This window comes from Prionailurus viverrinus, chromosome X, assembly GCF_022837055.1.
Source record: "Prionailurus viverrinus isolate Anna chromosome X, UM_Priviv_1.0, whole genome shotgun sequence".
NCBI classification, from domain to species: domain Eukaryota; kingdom Metazoa; phylum Chordata; class Mammalia; order Carnivora; family Felidae; genus Prionailurus; species Prionailurus viverrinus.
This window is the reverse complement of record NC_062579.1, coordinates 45,399,606-45,419,297: the sequence shown is the minus strand read 5'-3', so window position 1 is coordinate 45,419,297 and position 19,692 is coordinate 45,399,606. Positions and strand designations below refer to the sequence as shown.

Genomic DNA, 19,692 nt, shown 5'->3' with positions numbered 1-19,692 from the left:
GCCTTGAGGAGAACCCCTGCATGTCCCTGCCCCTTTCCTATCAGTGCCCCCTACATGTTGTTAGCTGAGTGTCCCATGGGGCCTGAGGCATTTACTCTGAAACAATTAGAATGTTCAAAGCAGGCTGGAGTCACATAGATACAGAAGCCAGGAATAATGGAATAAGACTGCAGTTCTATTCTGTTGGTTTCTGGAACTGAGGGCATAATTAAGAGGAATAGCCAGGGACATTCATATTGCAGCACTACAGGTGAAATTCTTGGACTGGTGCAAGATGGACAAGAGTAAAATTATTTGCCAAGAATGTTGTCATTACTCAAGAATCAATGTCGAATGTATTGGGTGGGATCCAGGGGAAGATGGCAGCATAGGAGGATACTGGGCTCACCTCGTCCTGCTGATCACATAGATTCACCCACACCTGCCTAAATGACCCAGAAAACCAACAGAAGACTAGCAGAATGGACTCTCTGGAGCCAAGCGTAGCCAAGAGGACTCATGGAAGAGGGCAGAAAGGGTGGAGAGGTGGTGCGTGCTACACGGACTGGCGGGAGGGACCCGGGGTGGTGGAAAGGTAGCCCACCCGGCAAGGCAGAGCCCCTGAAGTCTGGCATACAAAAGCGGAGGGGCCGGACTCGGTGAGTTCTGACAGCCATCGAGACTTAACATCTGGAATGTTAAAAGTCAAAAGCTCTGCTTGGAGAGCAGGAGGGCGAGAGGACACCAGGAGGGAGAGTTGTTAATCCCAGGAAGACAGAGCTCAGCTTGGCAGGGGAACAAAGGTGCTGGCAAGAACCATCTCCCTCTCCCATCCCCCAGCTGTAAACCCAAAAGGAACCATTTTCCATCACCAAACTTGCTTGCACTGCGCCAACACCCTCAGCTGTGCTTCTGTGGATCCATCCCTACGACAGGTCTGCCTCCCTCCCAGTGCTGCAGGGCCCCTCCCACAGGGGACCACAGACAGCAAAGCAAGCTTAGCCTGCCCCTCCCGCCCCTGTGCACCTTGCAGATACACCCCAGCTAATACATCAGATCCCATCAAAGCAGCACCACAAGCCTGGCAGTGTGTAAGTAGCCTGGACAGGAGCCACACCACTCCACAGTGAGTCCTTCCCCTAGGAAAGGAGAAGATAAAGGTACACACCAGTCTGACTGTGGCCCCAGTGGTGGGCTGGGGACAGACATCAAATCTGACTGTGGCCCCACCCACCAACACAAGTTACTCCAGACAGCACAGGGGAAGTGCCCTGCACTTCAGCGCCACCCCAGGAAGTACCCAAAATGACTAAACGGAAGAACTCTCCTCAAAGGAAACTCCAGGAAGTAGAAACAGCTAATGAATTGATCAAAAATGACTTAAGCAATATAATGGAACAATAATTTAGAAGAATAATCATAAAATTAATTGCTGGGCTTGAAAAAAGCATAGAGGACACCAAAGAATCTGTTGCTACAGAGATAAAGGGACTAAGAAATAGACATGAGGAGCTAAAAAATGCTATAAATGAGGTGCAAATATAATGGAGGGGACCATAGCTCGTAATGAAGAGGCAGAGGAGAGATTGGTGAATTGGAAGATAAAATTATGCATACATTCTTCTCCAGTGCACATGGAACGTTCTCCAGAATAGACCATATACTGGGACACAAATCAGCCCTAAGTAAGTACAAAAGGATCGAGATCATACCGTGCATATTTTCAGACCACAATGCTATGAAACTCCAAATCAACCACAAGAAAAATTTGGAAAGGTAACAACTATTGGAGACTGAAGAAAATCCTACTAAAGAATGAATGGGCTAACCAAGCAGTTAAAGAAGAAATTAAAAAGTATATGGAAGTCAATTAAAATGATAGCACCACAACCCAAAACCTCTGGGACGCAGCAAAGGCGGTCATAAGAGGAAAGAATATACCAATCCAGGCCTTGCTAAAGAAGGAAGAAAGATCTCATATACACAACCTAACCTTATGCCTTAAGGAGCTGGAACAAGAACAGCAAATAAAACCTAAAACCAGCAGAAGACAGGAAATAGTAAAGATTAGAGCGAAAATTAACGCTATCGAAACCAAAAAAAGAGTAGAACAGATCAATGAAACCAGAAGCTGGTTCTTTGAAATAATTAAAATTAATAAACCAATAGCCAGTTTAATCAAGAAGAAAAAGGAAAGGACCCAAATAAATAAAATGAAGAATGACAGAGTAGAAATCACAACCAACACAACAGAAATAAAAACAATAATAAGAGAATATTATGAGCAATTATATGCCAACAAAATTGGAAATCTGGGAGAAATGGACAAATTCCTAGAAACATACACTACCAAAACTGAAACAGGAAGAAATAGAAAATTTGAACAGACCCATAACCAGTAAGGAAATCGAATTAGTAATAAAAAATCTGACAAAAACTAGAGTCCAGGGCCAGATGGCTTTCCAGGGAAATTCTACCAAACATTTAAGGAAGAGTTAACACCTATTCTCTTGAAACTGTTCCAAAAAATAGAAACGGAAGGAAAACTTCCAAACTCTTTCTATGAAGCCAGCAGTACCTTGATTCCAAAACCAGACAAAGACCCCACTAAAACGGAGAATTATAGACCAATTTCCCTGATGAACATGGATGCAAAAATCCTCAACAAGATATTAGCCAACTGGATCCAACAATACATTAAAAAAATTATTCACCACGACCAAGTGGGATTTATACCTGGGATGCAGGGCTGGTTCAATATCCTCAAAACAATTAATGTGACTCATCACATCAATAAAAGAAAGGACAAGAAGCATATGATCCTCTCAATAGATGCAGAGACAGCATTTGACAAAATACAGCATCCTTTCTTGATAAAAACCCTCAAGAAAGTAGGGATAGAAGGAGGATACCTCGAGATCATAAAAGACATATACAAGCAACCCAATGCTAATACATTCTCAATGGGGAAAAACTGAGAGCTTTCCCCCTAAGGTCAGGAACAAGACAGGGATATCCACTCTCGCCACTGTTATTCAACATAGTATTGGAAGTCTTAGCCTCTGCAATCACACAACACAAAGAAATAAAAGGCATCCAAATCGACCAGGAGGAAGTCAAACTTTCACTCTTCACAGGTGACATGATACTCTATATGGAAAACCCAAAAGATTCCACCAAAAAACAGCTAGAAGTGATTCATAAATTCAGCAAAGTTGTGGGATATAAAATCAATGCACAGAAATCGGTTGCATTCCTATACACCAACAATGAAGTGACAGAAAGAGAAATCAAGGAATTAATCCCATTTACAGTTGTACCAAAAGCCATAAATTACCTAGGAATAAATCTAACCAAAGAGGTGAAAAATCTATACACTGAAAACTATAGAAAGCAGATGAAAGAAACTGAAGAAGACACAAAGAAATGGAAAAAGATTCCATGCTCCTGGATAGGAAGAACAAATATTGTTAAAGTCTCGATACTACCCAAAGCAATCTACATATTCAATGTGATCCCTATCAAAGTAACACCAGTATTCTTCACAGAACTAGAAAAAATAATCCCAAAATTTGTATGGAACCAGAAAAGACTCCAAATAGTCAAAGCAATCTTGAAAAAGAAAACCAAAGCAGGACGCATCACAATGCCAGACTTCAAGCTATACCACAAAGCTGTAATCATCAAGACAGTATGGTAATGGCAGAAGAACAGACACTCAGATCGATGGAACAGAATAGAGAACCCAGAAATGGACTCACAAACGTATGGGCAGCTAATCTTTGACAAAGCAGGAAAGAATATCCAATGGAATAAAGACAGTCTTTTCAGCAAGTAGTGCTGGAAAAACTGGACAGCGACATGCAGAAGAATGAACCTGGACCACTTTCTTACACCATACACAAAAATAAACTCAAAGTGGATGAAAGACCTCAATGCAAGACAGGAAGCCATCAAAATCCTTGAGAAGAAAGCAGGCAAAACCCTCTTTGATCTTGCCTGCAGCAATTTATTACTCAAGACGTCTCTGGAGGCAAGAAAAACCAAAGCAAAAATGAACTACTGGGACCTAATCAAAATAACAAGCTTCTGCACGGCAAAGGACACAATCAGAAAACTAAAAGGCAACCGACAGAATGGATGAATATATTGGCAAATGGCATATCAGATAAAGGGCTAGTATCCAAAATCTATAAAAAAGTCAACAAACTCCACACCCGAAAAACAAATAATCCAGTGAAGAAATGGGCAGAAAATATGAATAGACACTTTTCCAAAGAAGACATCCAGATGGCCAACAGGCGCATGAAAAGATCCTCAATGTCCCTCCTCATCATGGAAATACAAATCAATACCACATTCAGAAACCACCTCACGCCAGTCAGAGTGGCTAAAATGAACAAATCAGGAGACTATAGATGCCGAAGAAGATGTGGAGAAACGGGAACCCTCTTGCACTGTTGGTGGGAATGCAAACTGGTGCAGCTGCTCTGGAAAACAGTGTGGAGGTTCCTCAAAAAATTAAATATAGATCTATCCTATGACCCAGAAATAGCACTGCTAGGAATTTACCCAAGGGATGCAGGAGTGCTGATGTGTAGGGGTACTTGTACCCCAATGTTTATAGCAGCACTTTCACCAGTAGCCAAATTATGGAAAGAGCCTAAATGTCCATCAACTGATGAATGGATAAAGAAATTGTGGTTTATATACACAATGGAATACTATGTGTCAATGAGAAAGAATGAAATATGGCCTTTTGTAGCAACCTGGATGGAACTGGAGAGTGTTATGCTAAGTGAAATAAGTCATATAGAGAAAGACAGATACCATATGTTTTCACTGTTATGTGGATCCTGAGAAACTTAACAGAAGACCATGGGGGAGGGGAAGGAAAAAAAACAGGTTAGAGAGGGAGGGAGCCAAAACAGAAGAGACTCTTAAAATCTGAGAACAAACTGAGGGTTGATGGGGGGTGGGAGGGAGGGGAGGGCAGGTGAGGGGTATTGAGGAGGATATCTGTTGGGATGAGCACTGGGTGTTGTATGGAAACCAGTTTGACAATAAATTTCATATTAAAAAAAAGAATGAATGTCATTACTCAAATATGATCTGATACTTTTATAGTTCCAACCATGAACAATGCAGCAGAATTATTACCATGACCCACCAGGTAGCATGTAGGAAACCAAAGTCTTTGGGTTCCAGAAAGAGTATGGCTGCAAAGAAACTTAAAAGAATTGATGGAAGGGAACCACCAGAATTGGAGACTGTGGCTTAATTTGAGTCAGCATAAGAAATCTCACCCAACTTAGACATGGACAGGATAGCTTAGACATGGACACTGATAGCTCTTTCCCATTTCTGTGCATGGTGGCCAGTTTTAGTTTGTGGAGCAATTTGCCTGGTTAATTTCAATAACGAACAAGGCTCTGGCATGCTAACTAGTTACAGGTTTCCTACGCTAGGATCACCCAAACACATAAAGCAGTTAATAACAAACAAAGGAATTAATCGATAATAATACAATAATAGTAGGGGACTTTACAGCACACTTACATCAATGGACAGATCATTTAAACAGAAAATCAACAAGGAAACAATGGCTTTCAAAGACATAATGGAACACACGGATTTAATAGATATATTCAGAACATTCCATCCTAAAACAAGAGAATATACATTCTTCTCAAGCCCACAAAACAAACCTCAACAAATTCAAGAATATCGAAATTGCGCCATGCATATTTTCTGACTACAACATTATGAAACTATAAGACAAGCATAAGAAATAGTTGGCAAAGACTACAAATACAAGGAGATAAAGAACATGCTACTAAACAATAAATGGATCAACCAGAAAATCAAAGAATAAATAAAGTACATGGAAACAAATGAAAACAAGGATCCAAAACCTCTCAGATGCAACAAAACCAGTTCGAGAAGGAAGTTTAACAAGCCTACCTCAAGAAGCAAGAAAAATCTCAAACAAGCTAACTCTACACCAAAAGGAGGTAGAGAAGAACTACAAACAAAACCTAAACCAGTGGAAGGAAGGAAATAATAAAGATCAGAGCAGAAATAAATGATGAAGAAAATTAAAAAATCAATAGAACAGATTAATGAAACCAGGAGCTGATTCTTCGAAAAAATAAAATTGATAAGCCTCTAAGCTGTCTGATCAAGACAAAAGGAGAAAAGACCCAAATAAATAAAATAAGACAGTAGAAATAACAACCAACCATATAAAAAAGCATGAGAATATTATGAAAAACTATATGCCAACAAATTGGACAGCCTAGAAGAAATGGATATATTCCTAGAAACATATAAACTACCAAAACTGAAACAGGAAGAAATAAAAAAGTTGAACAGACTGACAACCAGCAAAGACACTGAATTAGAAATCAAAACTTGGGGCACTGGGTGGCTGAGTCAGTTAAAAATCCAACTTAGGCTCAGGGCATGATCTCACCGTCTGTGAGTTTGAGCCCTGAATCAGGCTCCATGCCAAGAGCTCAGATCCTGGAGCCTGGTTCTTATTCTGTGTCTTCCTCTCTCTCTGCTCCTCCCCTGCTGGGTGCTCTCACACTCGCTCTCTCTCTCTCTCTCTCTCTCTCAAAAATAAAAAAGATAAACAAACAAACAAAAAAAAGAAATCACAACTCTCCCAACAGATAAAAGTCCAGGGCTAGATAGCTTCACAGGCAAATTCCACTAACCATTTAAAGAATTTCAAAAATAGAAGAGGAAGGAAAACTTCCAAATTCATTCTATGAGGTCAATATTACCCTGATACCAAAACCATATAAAGACACCACTAAAAAAGAGAACTACAGGTCAATATCCCTGATGAACATAGATGCAAAAATTACCAACAAAATACCAGCAAACTGAATTCAACAATAAATTAAAAAATCATTCACCACAATCAAGTAGGATTTACTCATGGGTTGCAAAACTAGTCCAATATTTGCAAATCAATTAAGATGATGCATCACATCAATTAGAGAAAAGGTAAGAACTATATGATCATTTCAATAGATGCAGAAAAAGCATTTGACAAAGTATAGCTTCCATTCATTATAAAAACCCTCAACAAAGTAGGTTTATAGAGAACACACCTGAACATAATAAAGGCCATATATGAAATACCCATAGCTAATGTCATCCTTAATGGGGAATAACAGAGTATTCCCCCTAAGGTCAGGAACAAGAAGTTATTTTCACTCTCCTTCTGGCACCACTTTTATTCAACATAGGACTGGAAGTCCTAGCCACAGCAGTCAGACAACAAAAAGAAATAAAAGACATCCAAATTGGTAAGAAATAAAATATTCATGATTGGCAGAGGACATTATACTACATATAAAAAACCCAAAAAGTTCCACCCCAAAACTGCTAGAACTGATAAATTCATTAAAGTCACAGGATACAATATCAGTGTAGAGAAATCTGTTGCATTTCTATATACCAATAATGAAGCAGCAGAAAGAGAAATTACAAAAACAATACCATTTACAACTGCAACAAAAATAAGATGCCTAGGAATAAACCTAACCAAAGAGGTGAATGACCTGTACTCTAAAATTATAAAACACTGATGAAAGAAATTAAAGATGACACGAAGAAATGTAAAGACATTCCAATCTCATGGATAGGAAGAACAATGTTAAAATGTCTATACCACCCAAAACAAGCTATACATTTAATGCAATCCCTATCAAAATACCACTAGCTTCACAGAACTAGAAAAAACCTAAATGTGAGACGTGTTAACCACCAAAATCCTAGAAGAGAACACAGTCAGTAACTTCTTTGACAATGGCAAACTTGTCTCTAGATATGTTTCCTGAGGCAAGGAAGACAAAAGCAAAAATAAACTATTGGGATTATGGCAACATTAAAAGCTTCTGCACAGCAAATGAAACAAGCAACAAAACCAAAAGGCAACCTTTGGAATGGGAGGAGATATTTGCAAATGACATATCTGATAAAGAGTTAGTATCTAAAATATATAAAGAACTTCTGTAACTCAACACCCAAAAAATGAATAATCCAGTTAAAAAAATGGGCAGAAGATATGAATAGACGTTTTTCCACAGACAACATATAGATGGGCAACAGACCCATGAAAAGATGCTCAACATTACTCATTATCAGAGAAATGCAAATAAAAACTACAATGAGATATCACTTTATACCTGTCAGAATGGCTCAAATCAACAACATAAAAAACAACAGGTGGTGGTGAGGATGTAGACAAAAAGGAACCCTCTTGCACTATTGGTGGGAATGCAAACTGGTGCAGCCACTCTGGAAAACAGTATGGAGGTTCCTCAAAAAATTAACAATAGAACTACCTTAAGATCCAGCAATCGCACTACTGGGTATTTATCCAAATAATACAAGAACACTAATTCAAAGGGATACAGACACATACCCTATGTTTACAGCAGCATTGTTTACAATAGTGAAGATATGGAAACAGCCCAAAGTGTCTATCAATTGATGAATGGATAATAACATGTACGCACACACACACACACACAGTAGATATTACTCAACTATAAAAAAGAATGAAATCTTGCCATCTGCAATGAAGTGGATGGAGTTGGAGAGTACTATGCTAAGCGAAGTAAATCAGTCAGGGAAAGATAAATACCATGTGATTTCACTCATATGTGTAATTTAAGAAATAGAACAAACAAAGGGGAATAAAGGACAGAGTGAGAGAGTGACAAATCAAGAAACATACTTTTAATTAACAGAACAAACTCATAGTTTCTAGAGGCCAGGTGGTTGGGGGATATAGAGGATGATGATTAAGGAGTACACTTGTGATGATGGGCACAGGGTGATGTATGGAATTGTCGAATCACTATATTGTATATCTGAAACTAATATAACACTATATGTTAACTAGAATTAAAATAATTTTTTTAATTGTAAATTAAATATATATAAAAAACAATGAAAATCTTAACTAAAGGATTCCAACCTCTAAGGATTTACTATTTATAAATGAACTTATTCATTATGAACACTCACATCAGCTGAAAATACTTCTTCTACCACTTTCAGATTTTAATAAAATCATGTATTTTTATAGGCTGAATATTTAGATATAAAGTTTCTAGTAGGAAGCAAAAATGAGTTGCTCACCAGAAGAAAATTCACAGGGCAATTTACTGAAACCATGTGAACCTTTCGAAAGGTAATTCCTAGACCAATGGTGGAACAGGTTCCCCTTGCTTGACTTCAACTCGCTCAGTGAAGATGGTTGATCACAACTAAACTTGGTCTCCAAGAGAAACCAAAGCCACCTGTTACTGTTAGTGAGAAAGAGGGAACTTATATAAGGTTAACCTCTTCTATCATATGTGGTGGATAAGGCAGGAGAATACTGCTGAAAGCAGGATTCTGCCATGCCAATGTGTATCAAGATGGTAAGAATAGCTCACTTGTTTGTTGCTATTCACACTAGAAGCAAGAGGTTGCAGGGTAGTAAAACTGCAAGCAAGTGACTCCTGCCAGTGAGCTGAAGCAGAAAGTCACTCTAGTTAGAACTTCTTGCTGCAGCTGTACCACCTAGCAGGATAGATGACTCAGAAACTACAGTTACAAATAATGTTTCCACAAAGGATGGAGTAGGAAAAATTACAGTACACATTCTCTGCCCTCTGTTGCTATAATAACAAAAAGAACCTACTTTTTATAGCATGACAACTATATGGTAAGCTTTGTATTAGGGCTTAACATTACCTTGTGCCATTTATTCCATACAATAAACTTATGGTATAGATGTATTATCTCCATTTTATAGAAGGGAAACCAAGCTCAGATAGATTTAGAAATGTGTTTTAAAACCATCAGGCATTGGTAGAGCTCAGTAACCAATTATTTACTGTGAGTTGCTCTTAGAATTATATTTATTAAACTGATCAGCAATTATATGCAGTGTTTTATGACATCCCTAATTAGCTTCTGTTACTGTTCTTTAAAATTTTACTTATAAATATAATACTGCAACCCCCTTAGGGCCATACACACAGTAGGCTCTATAGTTAAGTTGAATTTATATGAGAAAAATAAAAATGCCAAGGCACCTCGTTCCCCTTCCACCTCTCCATCTGAACTCTTAGCTAAATCACATGTTAAAAGTTTTCAAATCAGTCTTTTGGAGAAAGGGGTGGGATAAGAGTTTTCTCAAAAGGAAAATACCTCTTATTTCATAATAAAAGTCAATAGGAAATTAGGAATTATTTAACACAAATGAATAATTTTTAGCAGAAATAATCTAAACTCTATAATAAGGCATGCTTGTAAAAATCTAAGTCTTACTAACTACTAAAGAGCTACACACAAAGGACTTCTTTTGGGTCACCTGTAAATAAGGTTATATATGCTGATGCAATGACAAGAGGGAAAAAGGTTCTTCCTGAAAGTAACAACATGTTGTTCTCTGTTGCTGGATAGAAGGTAAGTGTGAAGTACACCTGCAGAACAGAAAGTTCTCACCAGAAAAGTAGCTCTCTCAAACAAAAGGACTTCATCAGCCTCAATAATTTCAGCAAAATTCCTTAGGTTCATTTCCAGCTGCTGAACATTGGGGATCAGCTGATAAACAATGCTGGACCAAGCCTAACGGAACAGAAGCACAGTGTAATATTACTAACAGGTAGGCAGTCCCAGACCTTTGCAAATGAGTAAGTATACTATAACATATGGACAGCAAAATATGGTGATATAGAGTCCCAAACAAATACTTGTAACAAATATGGCATGACACAAACAAAATGAGATGAAGGTGATATTTGATTATTATCCTTCAGATGGAATTTTTTAAAGTTTCAAACACATAAAATGCTGGAGAAACTTCTTTCCATTGATAATTTTTTAAAAAATTAATAATTTAATTCCATGACGTTTGCCTTAAGAATAGTTGAAAACTCTGATTTACTGGACCAAATAAAACGTTTGTAATCCAGCCATTCAACAAATATTTAAGTGCAATAATGTAGACCACTCTAAATATCAGAAGATAATAGTGCTATATTTAACATAAATCCAAGAATCAATTTTGTAAAAAGTATCATCAGAGTCACATGGAAAAATGGCCCCTCCCCTTAATGGGATAATGTACAAAAGAAATCACAAGAGAAATTAGTGGCATTATCATTCCAAAAAGCTTATTATTGTCAGTTGTATAAATTATTGATCCAATTGAATTAAAAATGGTCCATTGTGTGATTCCTAAAACTGACTTCATCCAGAGAAGTATTACTAATGTAAGTAGTTGAAATTAACCACACCCTCCCTCTATTCTCTTAAGGCTCTTTTATTTGCATTTCCATTGTAATAATTCCTTCCAATTTGTCTGATAAGCTTGTTCTTCTCTCCCCTACTAGAGGGCAGGAACCTGGTCTTAGTCAATTTGTGTGTCCAACAGCATCAAGCAGATATGCAATGAGTGCTTGTAGAATAAAACAAAATAAAAATTTAAGTCAGCTCTATGCAACATTGATGTAAGAGATAGTAGTGCCATGTCTCTGTTCCAATTAGTTTTATTACTTAAGCATAGGGGTTCAGGTTCCAAGTTCCCAGGTCGGTGTTAATGTCACTGCTGAATTTACCTTGGAGAAGGCACCAAAGCTAACCACAGCAGAGACATTGTCACTCACAGCAGTGTTGTGATTAGCCAATTGTCTTTGGTCGTGTTATGTATTGCCATCCTTCACACCGCAGTTGGTTCTTATCAGTGCGTCATGTCCATCCTTATTCACGGTTACCTGTTCTATGGGAATAAGGCTTTGAGAGAAATTCGGCCCAAATTAATCTAGAGCAGTATTTCCTAGACAGGTATCTCAAAATGATCTGTTATTAGAGTGAGGCTGAGTCAACAATATTGGGAAAAAATGAATTAGTTTAAAAAAGAAATAAATGGCTATTTTTAATGCCCATTGGTTTTTCTCCTTGGCAAATCAGGTTTCTGTGCTTCTCTGGTTGTAGATAATTGTCAGATGCAGTTGATAATGAGGCTGTAGCTACCAGTGACAGAGAAAGATGCTTTCCCACCCAGAGTCAGACTTGTCAATGAATATTAGCAGCAGGAAGGAAAGGTCTGACCAGGAGAGGACCCCAAAGAAGCCAGTCTTTCAAATCACCAGATCAGTAGGGAAAAATCAGGATAAGGAGCCTATGTGCCAATAATGTAATTTCAGCTTAATCTGTAACATAGCTATTATAACCTCTACAACTACTACAAGCAGTGCTTCCATTACAGCAATGGAAACAATCCTGGTTAAAAGAATACTAGTCTCCAATATGGCATGAAAGTTGAAGCTACCATATTCTAGGCATAACATATCTCATTTTAAGACTCTCATTTCCAATATCGTCCCTAAATGTTGTTATTCTACTGTCATCCAAACTGAAGCAGACTAGTTTATATACTGAAGAGATACCTGAATATTACACACAGATCCAATCAGCATTGAGACCACAACAGGTCACAATGGATGATGGCCAGTAAAACCTCTGCTGTCACAAAGATCAGTATGAAATTAATCATGATGAAACTGGCTAGTTCAGTCACTTGGTAGGTATCTCAACACAATTCAAGATCAAACCCCAAATCTCTTAAGGTTAAGTTTGATAATTTTCAAATAGGGTAGAAGAGTTATGTGAGCAAATCATAACGGAAAAACTTTCCTAACCTGGGCAAATTATTTATTGTAGATTATTTCCTTTTTCAGTTCAACACATCTAAATGGATATGACAGAGTTTAAAATCTTTTACTTTTGACAATACCCTTTTAGCTTTTTTTTCATTTTCTTAAGTAAGGGCACTAAGGGAAACATACACACCTTATAGAGAGTTTCATCCCAGATAGATGTTCGGAAACAAGAACATTCCAATGGGCGAGACAAACGCCTCAGATCTTCTTCTCGCTCTTTAAAAATCTGAATTAAAAAGTCCACATATAGATTAGCATATAACAGCTCTTCTCTTTCATTGCAAAATCTGAAATGTAATTATTTCAGTGTATTTTAAACAAGAACATTTCCTCTTTCCTCAGAGGAGTGTGTACATTACTTCGTAAAATAGGATGGCAGAAATTATTTCAGGTCAGGTCTAAAAGTACAACTACTAGAATTCTTCAGGCTTCTGCTGCTTGTGCTGAGTGCTCACTGAGAGCACTGTGTTGGGAAAAAAAATTACCATACAGAGGAGTGTTTATAAAATATATCTAATGTTCCAAATCACCTAATCTGGGTCACTTTAAGGTAATAATATTGTAAATTAAAATACTTTAACCTTTGTAGGTATTTTTCTCTCTCACACAAATATATGCATATACTCAAATATATTCTCATATATATTATTTCTGAATGGACTACATTTATTTGGCTATATAACACCCCCCACACACAAACAGAAATATCTATCCATTTTGGTATGATATGTATCTATGTATAAATGCCCACATACACATCGAAGAATACCTATTTGTACAAATATATATATACACAGGTATTTTCCATGACTGGGTGGGTTTGTAGTGAGCGCATGTATACACTGTGGTGGTTAATTTGATGTATCAATGTGGCTAGGCCACAGTACCCAGACATTTGGTCAAACAGCAGTTTAGATCTTCTTGTGAGGCATTTTTAAATGAGATTAATATTTATATTAGTAGACTACTCCATAATGTGGGTAGGCTTTATACAATCAGTTGAAGGCCTTAAGAGAAAAAAGGTCACCATTCTGCCAGGAAGGGGGAATTCTGCCTCCAGACTGACTTCTGAATGGAACTGCAATAACTACTCTTTCCTGGGTCTCTATTCTATCAACCTGTCCTGCAGATTTTGGACTTGCCAGTCTCCACAATTGTACAAGTCAATTCCTTAAAAACCAATCAATCAATCAATCAATCCCCCCCCCCTACACACACACACACACACACACACACACACACACACACACACACTTATTGGTTCTGTTTACTTGGGGAACCCACACACATAAAATAAACTATCTATCTTGCTTGAAATTGATATTTAGGGAAGCACCCTAGCCACTTTGACTTCAAAACTTGCAAGTTTTAATCTTTAATTAAGTGAAGTACACTTTTATTAATTGAGTTTAAAATATCACAAAGAACATTCATATATCTTTGGGTATATATCCTATAAGCATTTAGGAAACAATAAGTTGATTAATAAAAATGAAAAGTAATTTAAAAAAATCCATAAGGACCTTATTTGTTGGAATGCTCTGTTTTTCTATCGCAAATTGGGCCAGGTAATGAAGTGATTTTTAAAGGAAACAAAACAGAAAACAAAACAACAGCAAGAATAACAGTAACACAGCCCTCATAATCCCAACACTCAAGCTACATGCAGATATTCTACTGAATTACAACAGAATTAATATTTCGTGAGAAAAGGAAAGAGAGAAGGAAAAAAGACTAGATACTCAAAAATAGTTTTCAGAGTCAAATACAGAACCCGGTCAAGTTGTTTATAACCTGTAAGGTTACCTAGAAACACCAAAATATGCCCAAACACCAAAACACTGGAGGCAATACTGTAACTAGTTATACAAAAAAAGTATTCCTTACTGTAGCTATTACCAAAAAATTCCTTTAAATAAAGGGTATCCTTAGACTCCTAGGTTCCAATACAAAAAGGAACTGTATTCTTCTATATCACCACAATATTCTGAAACTGCTTTTCTTACCTTTATCCTTACAGGATCTTCTCTTTCAGCTTAGACTTTAAAATCAAATCCTCTCATATTGCATAAACTAAAGTTGGACTATTTTTGTTACTTGCCAGACCTGGGGTCTCATAGCTAGCTAGGAGTCATCTCTTTCTACTGTGTCTTCTTTGGTTAATTTATGTGTACTAATCCCCATGCTAGAAAAGAAGCCAAAGATACCATATCAGTGTAATTAAGAGGGACTGGGCATTGAGCCTAACCTAAAGTGATTGGCACTTCTATTGGTGCATAAATATTTTCTAAGTTAACCTAATGAATGCAATAACCCTTCTTCATCTCACCCCTGGTGGGTCTTCTGGCCTTCACAGTAACTACCTCTTTTGAAGGACAATAAAACAGGATAAGTAAACATAAACATACATAAAGGAGGATGTAAATGGAGAAGATGGCGGACTAGGAGGATGCTAAGCTCATTTTATCCCATGGACACACAAAAATAACAGTCACATCAGTGCAACCAAACAAGAAAATAATCTAAAGACTGGCAGAAAGAGTTTCCATAGCTAATAGAACACACTGAAAGGGTGAGGGGCAGAGATGTGGGGAACCAAACTCTCAGCCAGACTAACCACAAATGGGAGGGACACTACAAGCATGGAGAAGGGAGAGGAGCAGACCCCACATTAGGCACCCCAGACATAGGGACCTGCACTAGGAAGATGAGTCCCCCTAACATTTGGTTTTGAAACAAGTGGGGCTTAACTTTGTGAGTTTTTATAGTCAGGGGCTTAAATTCAGATACTTTAAAATCAGCTGGCTCAGCTCTGGGAGAGCTGGAAGGCAATAGGAAACTAAGTCTTCATCCTCAAAGAGTCAGCATATCAAACAACTCCACTGAGATACTGCATAGAAGCAGCAGTGTGAAAAGTGCTTAGGGTACACATTAAAGAGATTTATTTTCCAATCTCAGAACATGTGAAGGAGGGCAAGGGATCTTTAGGAGACTTCTCCAAGAACAAAAGAACTGGTGGGAGCCATTTCTTTGCACCCACAGCCTAGATAGCTAGACACTTGCAGAAAATACCATGAACACTCTCCACTTTGCTTGCTAACACTATGCAGCTCACCCTCACAATCTCTTGTGGACCGGTTCTATCCAACCCACTCTACAGAGGAGTCCCTCCAGAGCAGCTCCTGCATGTCTAATCCTACAGCGGCCAGCACTACTCCAAAGTAACTCCTGTACTGGGGAGAGGGGAAAATAACCCTTCGACTAAAGCCTCGGTAACCAAGCCTTATAACTGGCAGTATAAAGAGAGTCCTGGGACGCCTGGGTGGCTCAGTTGGTTAAGTGTCCGACTTCGGCTCAGGTCATGATTTCCCAGTCCGTGAGTTTGAGCCCCACTTCGGGCTTTGTGCTGACAGCTCAGAGCTTGGAGCCTATTTCAGATTCTGTGTCTCCCTCTCTCTCTGACCCTCCCCCATTCATGCTCTGTCTCTCTGTCTCAAATATAAATAAACACTAAAAAAAAAATTTAAAAAAAGAGAGAGAGTCCTGCCAAACATTACTCCTGCAGGCCCTGCAGGAATCTGGCCTGACTCCTGACCCCATACACCAACAAAAGCCCCTCAGGGGACAAGACAGGGAGAGCACTCTGCTGGTAGGTGCTATTTCAGCCCCAACAGACAGACCAGGAGCAGAGAGCTGGTTCGTCTCCAGACTCTGTCCACAAACGAAAGCCTCTCATTAGACAATGCAAGGAGACTGCACTTCAGTTTTTAATGCTACTGTAGCCCCTGCAAATGTGCTGAGGGCAGGCATCTGTTCTGATTGCTGAAACCACCCAATGATAAGCCCACAGTGGCTTCAGACTGCCCTCTTAACAGAACAGGGACCAAATCCTACCCAGTGCGTGCATAATAGGCAAAGCAGGCCATTATAGCATACTGATAGGAAGGCAAATGTGGCTCAACCAGAAGAATAAGGCATACACAATCCACACAGGAGAAAGTCCTGAGGCACCTGGTTCTGATAAACAAGGGACATTGTGCTACAAGCCACAACAAGAACTTTTCTTCATAAGGCTATTACTTTCAATACCAGGAGACATAAATGATCTGATACAGAAACAAACACAGAGTTAGATAAAATGAGGAGGCAGAAGAGTATGTCCCAAATGAAATAGCAATAGAAAATAAAAGCAAAACAGCTAAGTGAAACGAAGATAAGCAATATGTGTGATAAGAATTCAAAGTAATGGCCATAAAGATACTCACTGGACTTTTAAGAGGTAGAAAATATAAAAATAACAAATAAGAAATGAAGGATTCAATAACTGAAATTAAAAATACACAAGAGGAAGACAGAATCAATAGTTTAGAGGAGGAAGAAGACTGGATCATAGAGCTGGAAGAGAGACTAATTAACAGGAAGAACCAAACTGAAGAGCAAAAAAAAAAAAGGAATAATAAAAAATAAGAATAGGTTAAGGAAAGTTAACAACATCATTAAGTGTAATAACCCTTACATTATAGGGATTCCAAAAGAGAGAGAGAAGGGGGCAGAAAATGTATTTGAAGAAATAATAGCTGAAGAATTCTCTAATCTGGACAAGGAAACAGGTATCCAGATCCAGGAGGCACAGAGAACACCTAAAACAATCAACCAGAGGAGTACACACAAAGACACATTAAAGTAAAATTGCAAAAAGTAGTGAGAAATAGAGAATTTTAAAAACAGCATGAGAAAACTTATAGGAAATCCCATCAGGCTATCCACTGCTTTTTCAGCAGAAACTTGGCAGGCGAGAAGGGAGTGGCATGATACATTCAAAGTACTAAAACAAAAAAATCTGCAACCAAGAATACTTTACCCAGCAAGGCTATCATTCAGAATAGAAGAAGAGATAGAGTTTCACAGGCAACAAAAGTTAAAGGAGTTCACCACCACTAAACTAGCCTTAAAAAAGTTAAAGGGAATTCTTCAAGAGGAAAGAAAAGGCATGACCAGGAAAAAGATTATGAAATTATGATGAAATTATGAAATGAAAATACTTCATAGGTAAATATAAACATAATAAAAGTAGTAGACTAATTACTTATAATACTAGTATGGACGTTAAACACAAAAGGATTAAAATAAATTATATCTATAAATATTACTCCATAGATTCACAAAATAAAAAGTTATGAATTATGACATCATATACATAAAAGGTTGTTGATGGCAGGAGTAAAAATTTAGTACTTTTAGAATGGGTTCAAAGTGACCATCTGTAAGGGTTAAATTGTAGTGTAGGGCTAACGTAGCTTAAAAAATAACAGCTTTGTTCTGACACTGAAGGTCAAGAGATAATAGCCTTGCTTTACCCTTGTAAATTATGCTTCACACTCTTGTAAATCAGGCTTCACTAATGAGGGAAACAAAAGCTCAAAGAAAAGAGCATCAGAGGCAAGGTCAAGGAGATCCACTGGTTGCAACTTAGCGGCAGAAAGTCTAAAATAATCACCTCATCCGGCAACTGTTTCTAGCTCATCTGGGAACTGTTTCTAACTCGTCTGGGAACTGTTTCTCTGTTCTGTTCCCAGGTGATAATAAAATGATGTGATCAGCCATAAAAACTCTGTATCCTGGCTGTTCGGGGCCACACTCTTATCAAGAGTGTCGGTCCTGATCGGTTGGCCTTGCCTCTCATTGCAATAAACTTTGTTGTGACTGTCACTGGTGCCTGTAGCATTCTGTTTCAGGAGTTGTGTGGATGCAACACATCAACTTAACATAGACAGCTATAGTCATCAGATGTTATATATGAGCATAATGGTAATCACAAATCAAAAACCTATAATAGATAACCAAAAAATAAAGAGAAAGGAATCCAAGCGTATCAGTAAAGAAAGCCATCAAACCACAAAGAAGAGGACAAGGGGAAAAAAACACAGAAAAACTACAAAAACAACCATAAAACAAATAACAACATGACAATAAGTACATATCTATCAATAATTACTTTGAGTTTAAATGGACTAAACGCTCCAATCAAAAGACACAGCATGACTGAATGTATAAAAAGCAAGACCCTGTCTATAAGAGACTCACTTCACACTTAAAGACACATGCAGATTTAACACAAAGGAATGGAAAAACATTTATCATGCAAATGGAAGTGAAAAAAAGATGGGGTAGCAAAGCTTATATAAGACAAGATAGACTTTAAAACAAATACTGTAATAAGAGACAACAAAGCATTATGTAACAAGAGACAACAACTACATGATGATAAAGGGAATGATCCAATGTGAGGTAAGAACAATTATAAATATTTATGCAATCAACATAGGAGTACCTAAATAAAGAACATAAAGAAACAAACATATACACACAAAGACAAGCATTGAAAGTAATAATGGCAGGGGACTTTAACACCCCATTTACATCAATGGATATATCATCAAGACAGAAAATCACCCCCCAAAAAAATAGTGGCTTTGAACACTGGACCAGATATAACTAACAGATATATTCAAAATATTCCATCCAGAAACAAAAGAATACACTCTTTTAAAGTGCACATGGAATATTCTCCAAAACAGATCACATGTTATGCCACAAAATAAGTCTCGGTAAATTATAAAAGAGTAAAAGCATATCATGCATGTTTTCTGACCACAATGGTACAAAATTAGAACTCAATCACAAGAAAAAATCTGGAAAGATCACAAATACATGGAGGCTAGGGCACGTGGGTGACTCAGTCGGTTGAGCATCTGACTTCAGCTCAGGTCATGATCTTGCAGTCCGTGAGTTTGAGCCCTGCGTTGGGCTCTGTGCTGACAGCACAAACATTTAAAGAAGAATGAATACTATTCTTCTCAAACTATTCCAAAAAAATATGAGGAAGGAAAGCTTCCAAATTCAATCTATGAGGCCATCATTACCCTGATACCAAAACCAGATAAAAACACGACAAAAAAGAAAACTACAGGCA

General features: G+C 37.9%; 1 protein-coding gene across 5 annotated transcripts in view; it reads right to left on the bottom strand.

Annotated features, from left to right (window-relative positions):
* Positions 1-19,692, bottom strand: part of RRAGB (Ras related GTP binding B) — a 42,545-nt gene that overhangs the window by 3,936 nt on the left and 18,917 nt on the right. For all 5 annotated transcript variants that reach the window (XM_047844271.1, XM_047844270.1, XM_047844269.1 and 2 more), the window contains 2 exons: positions 12,850-12,945; positions 10,501-10,623 (listed from right to left, as the gene is read on the bottom strand). In XM_047844271.1, the coding sequence (XP_047700227.1) occupies positions 10,501-10,623; positions 12,850-12,945 (219 nt within the window). The remainder of the gene's footprint in view (positions 1-10,500; positions 10,624-12,849; positions 12,946-19,692) is intronic.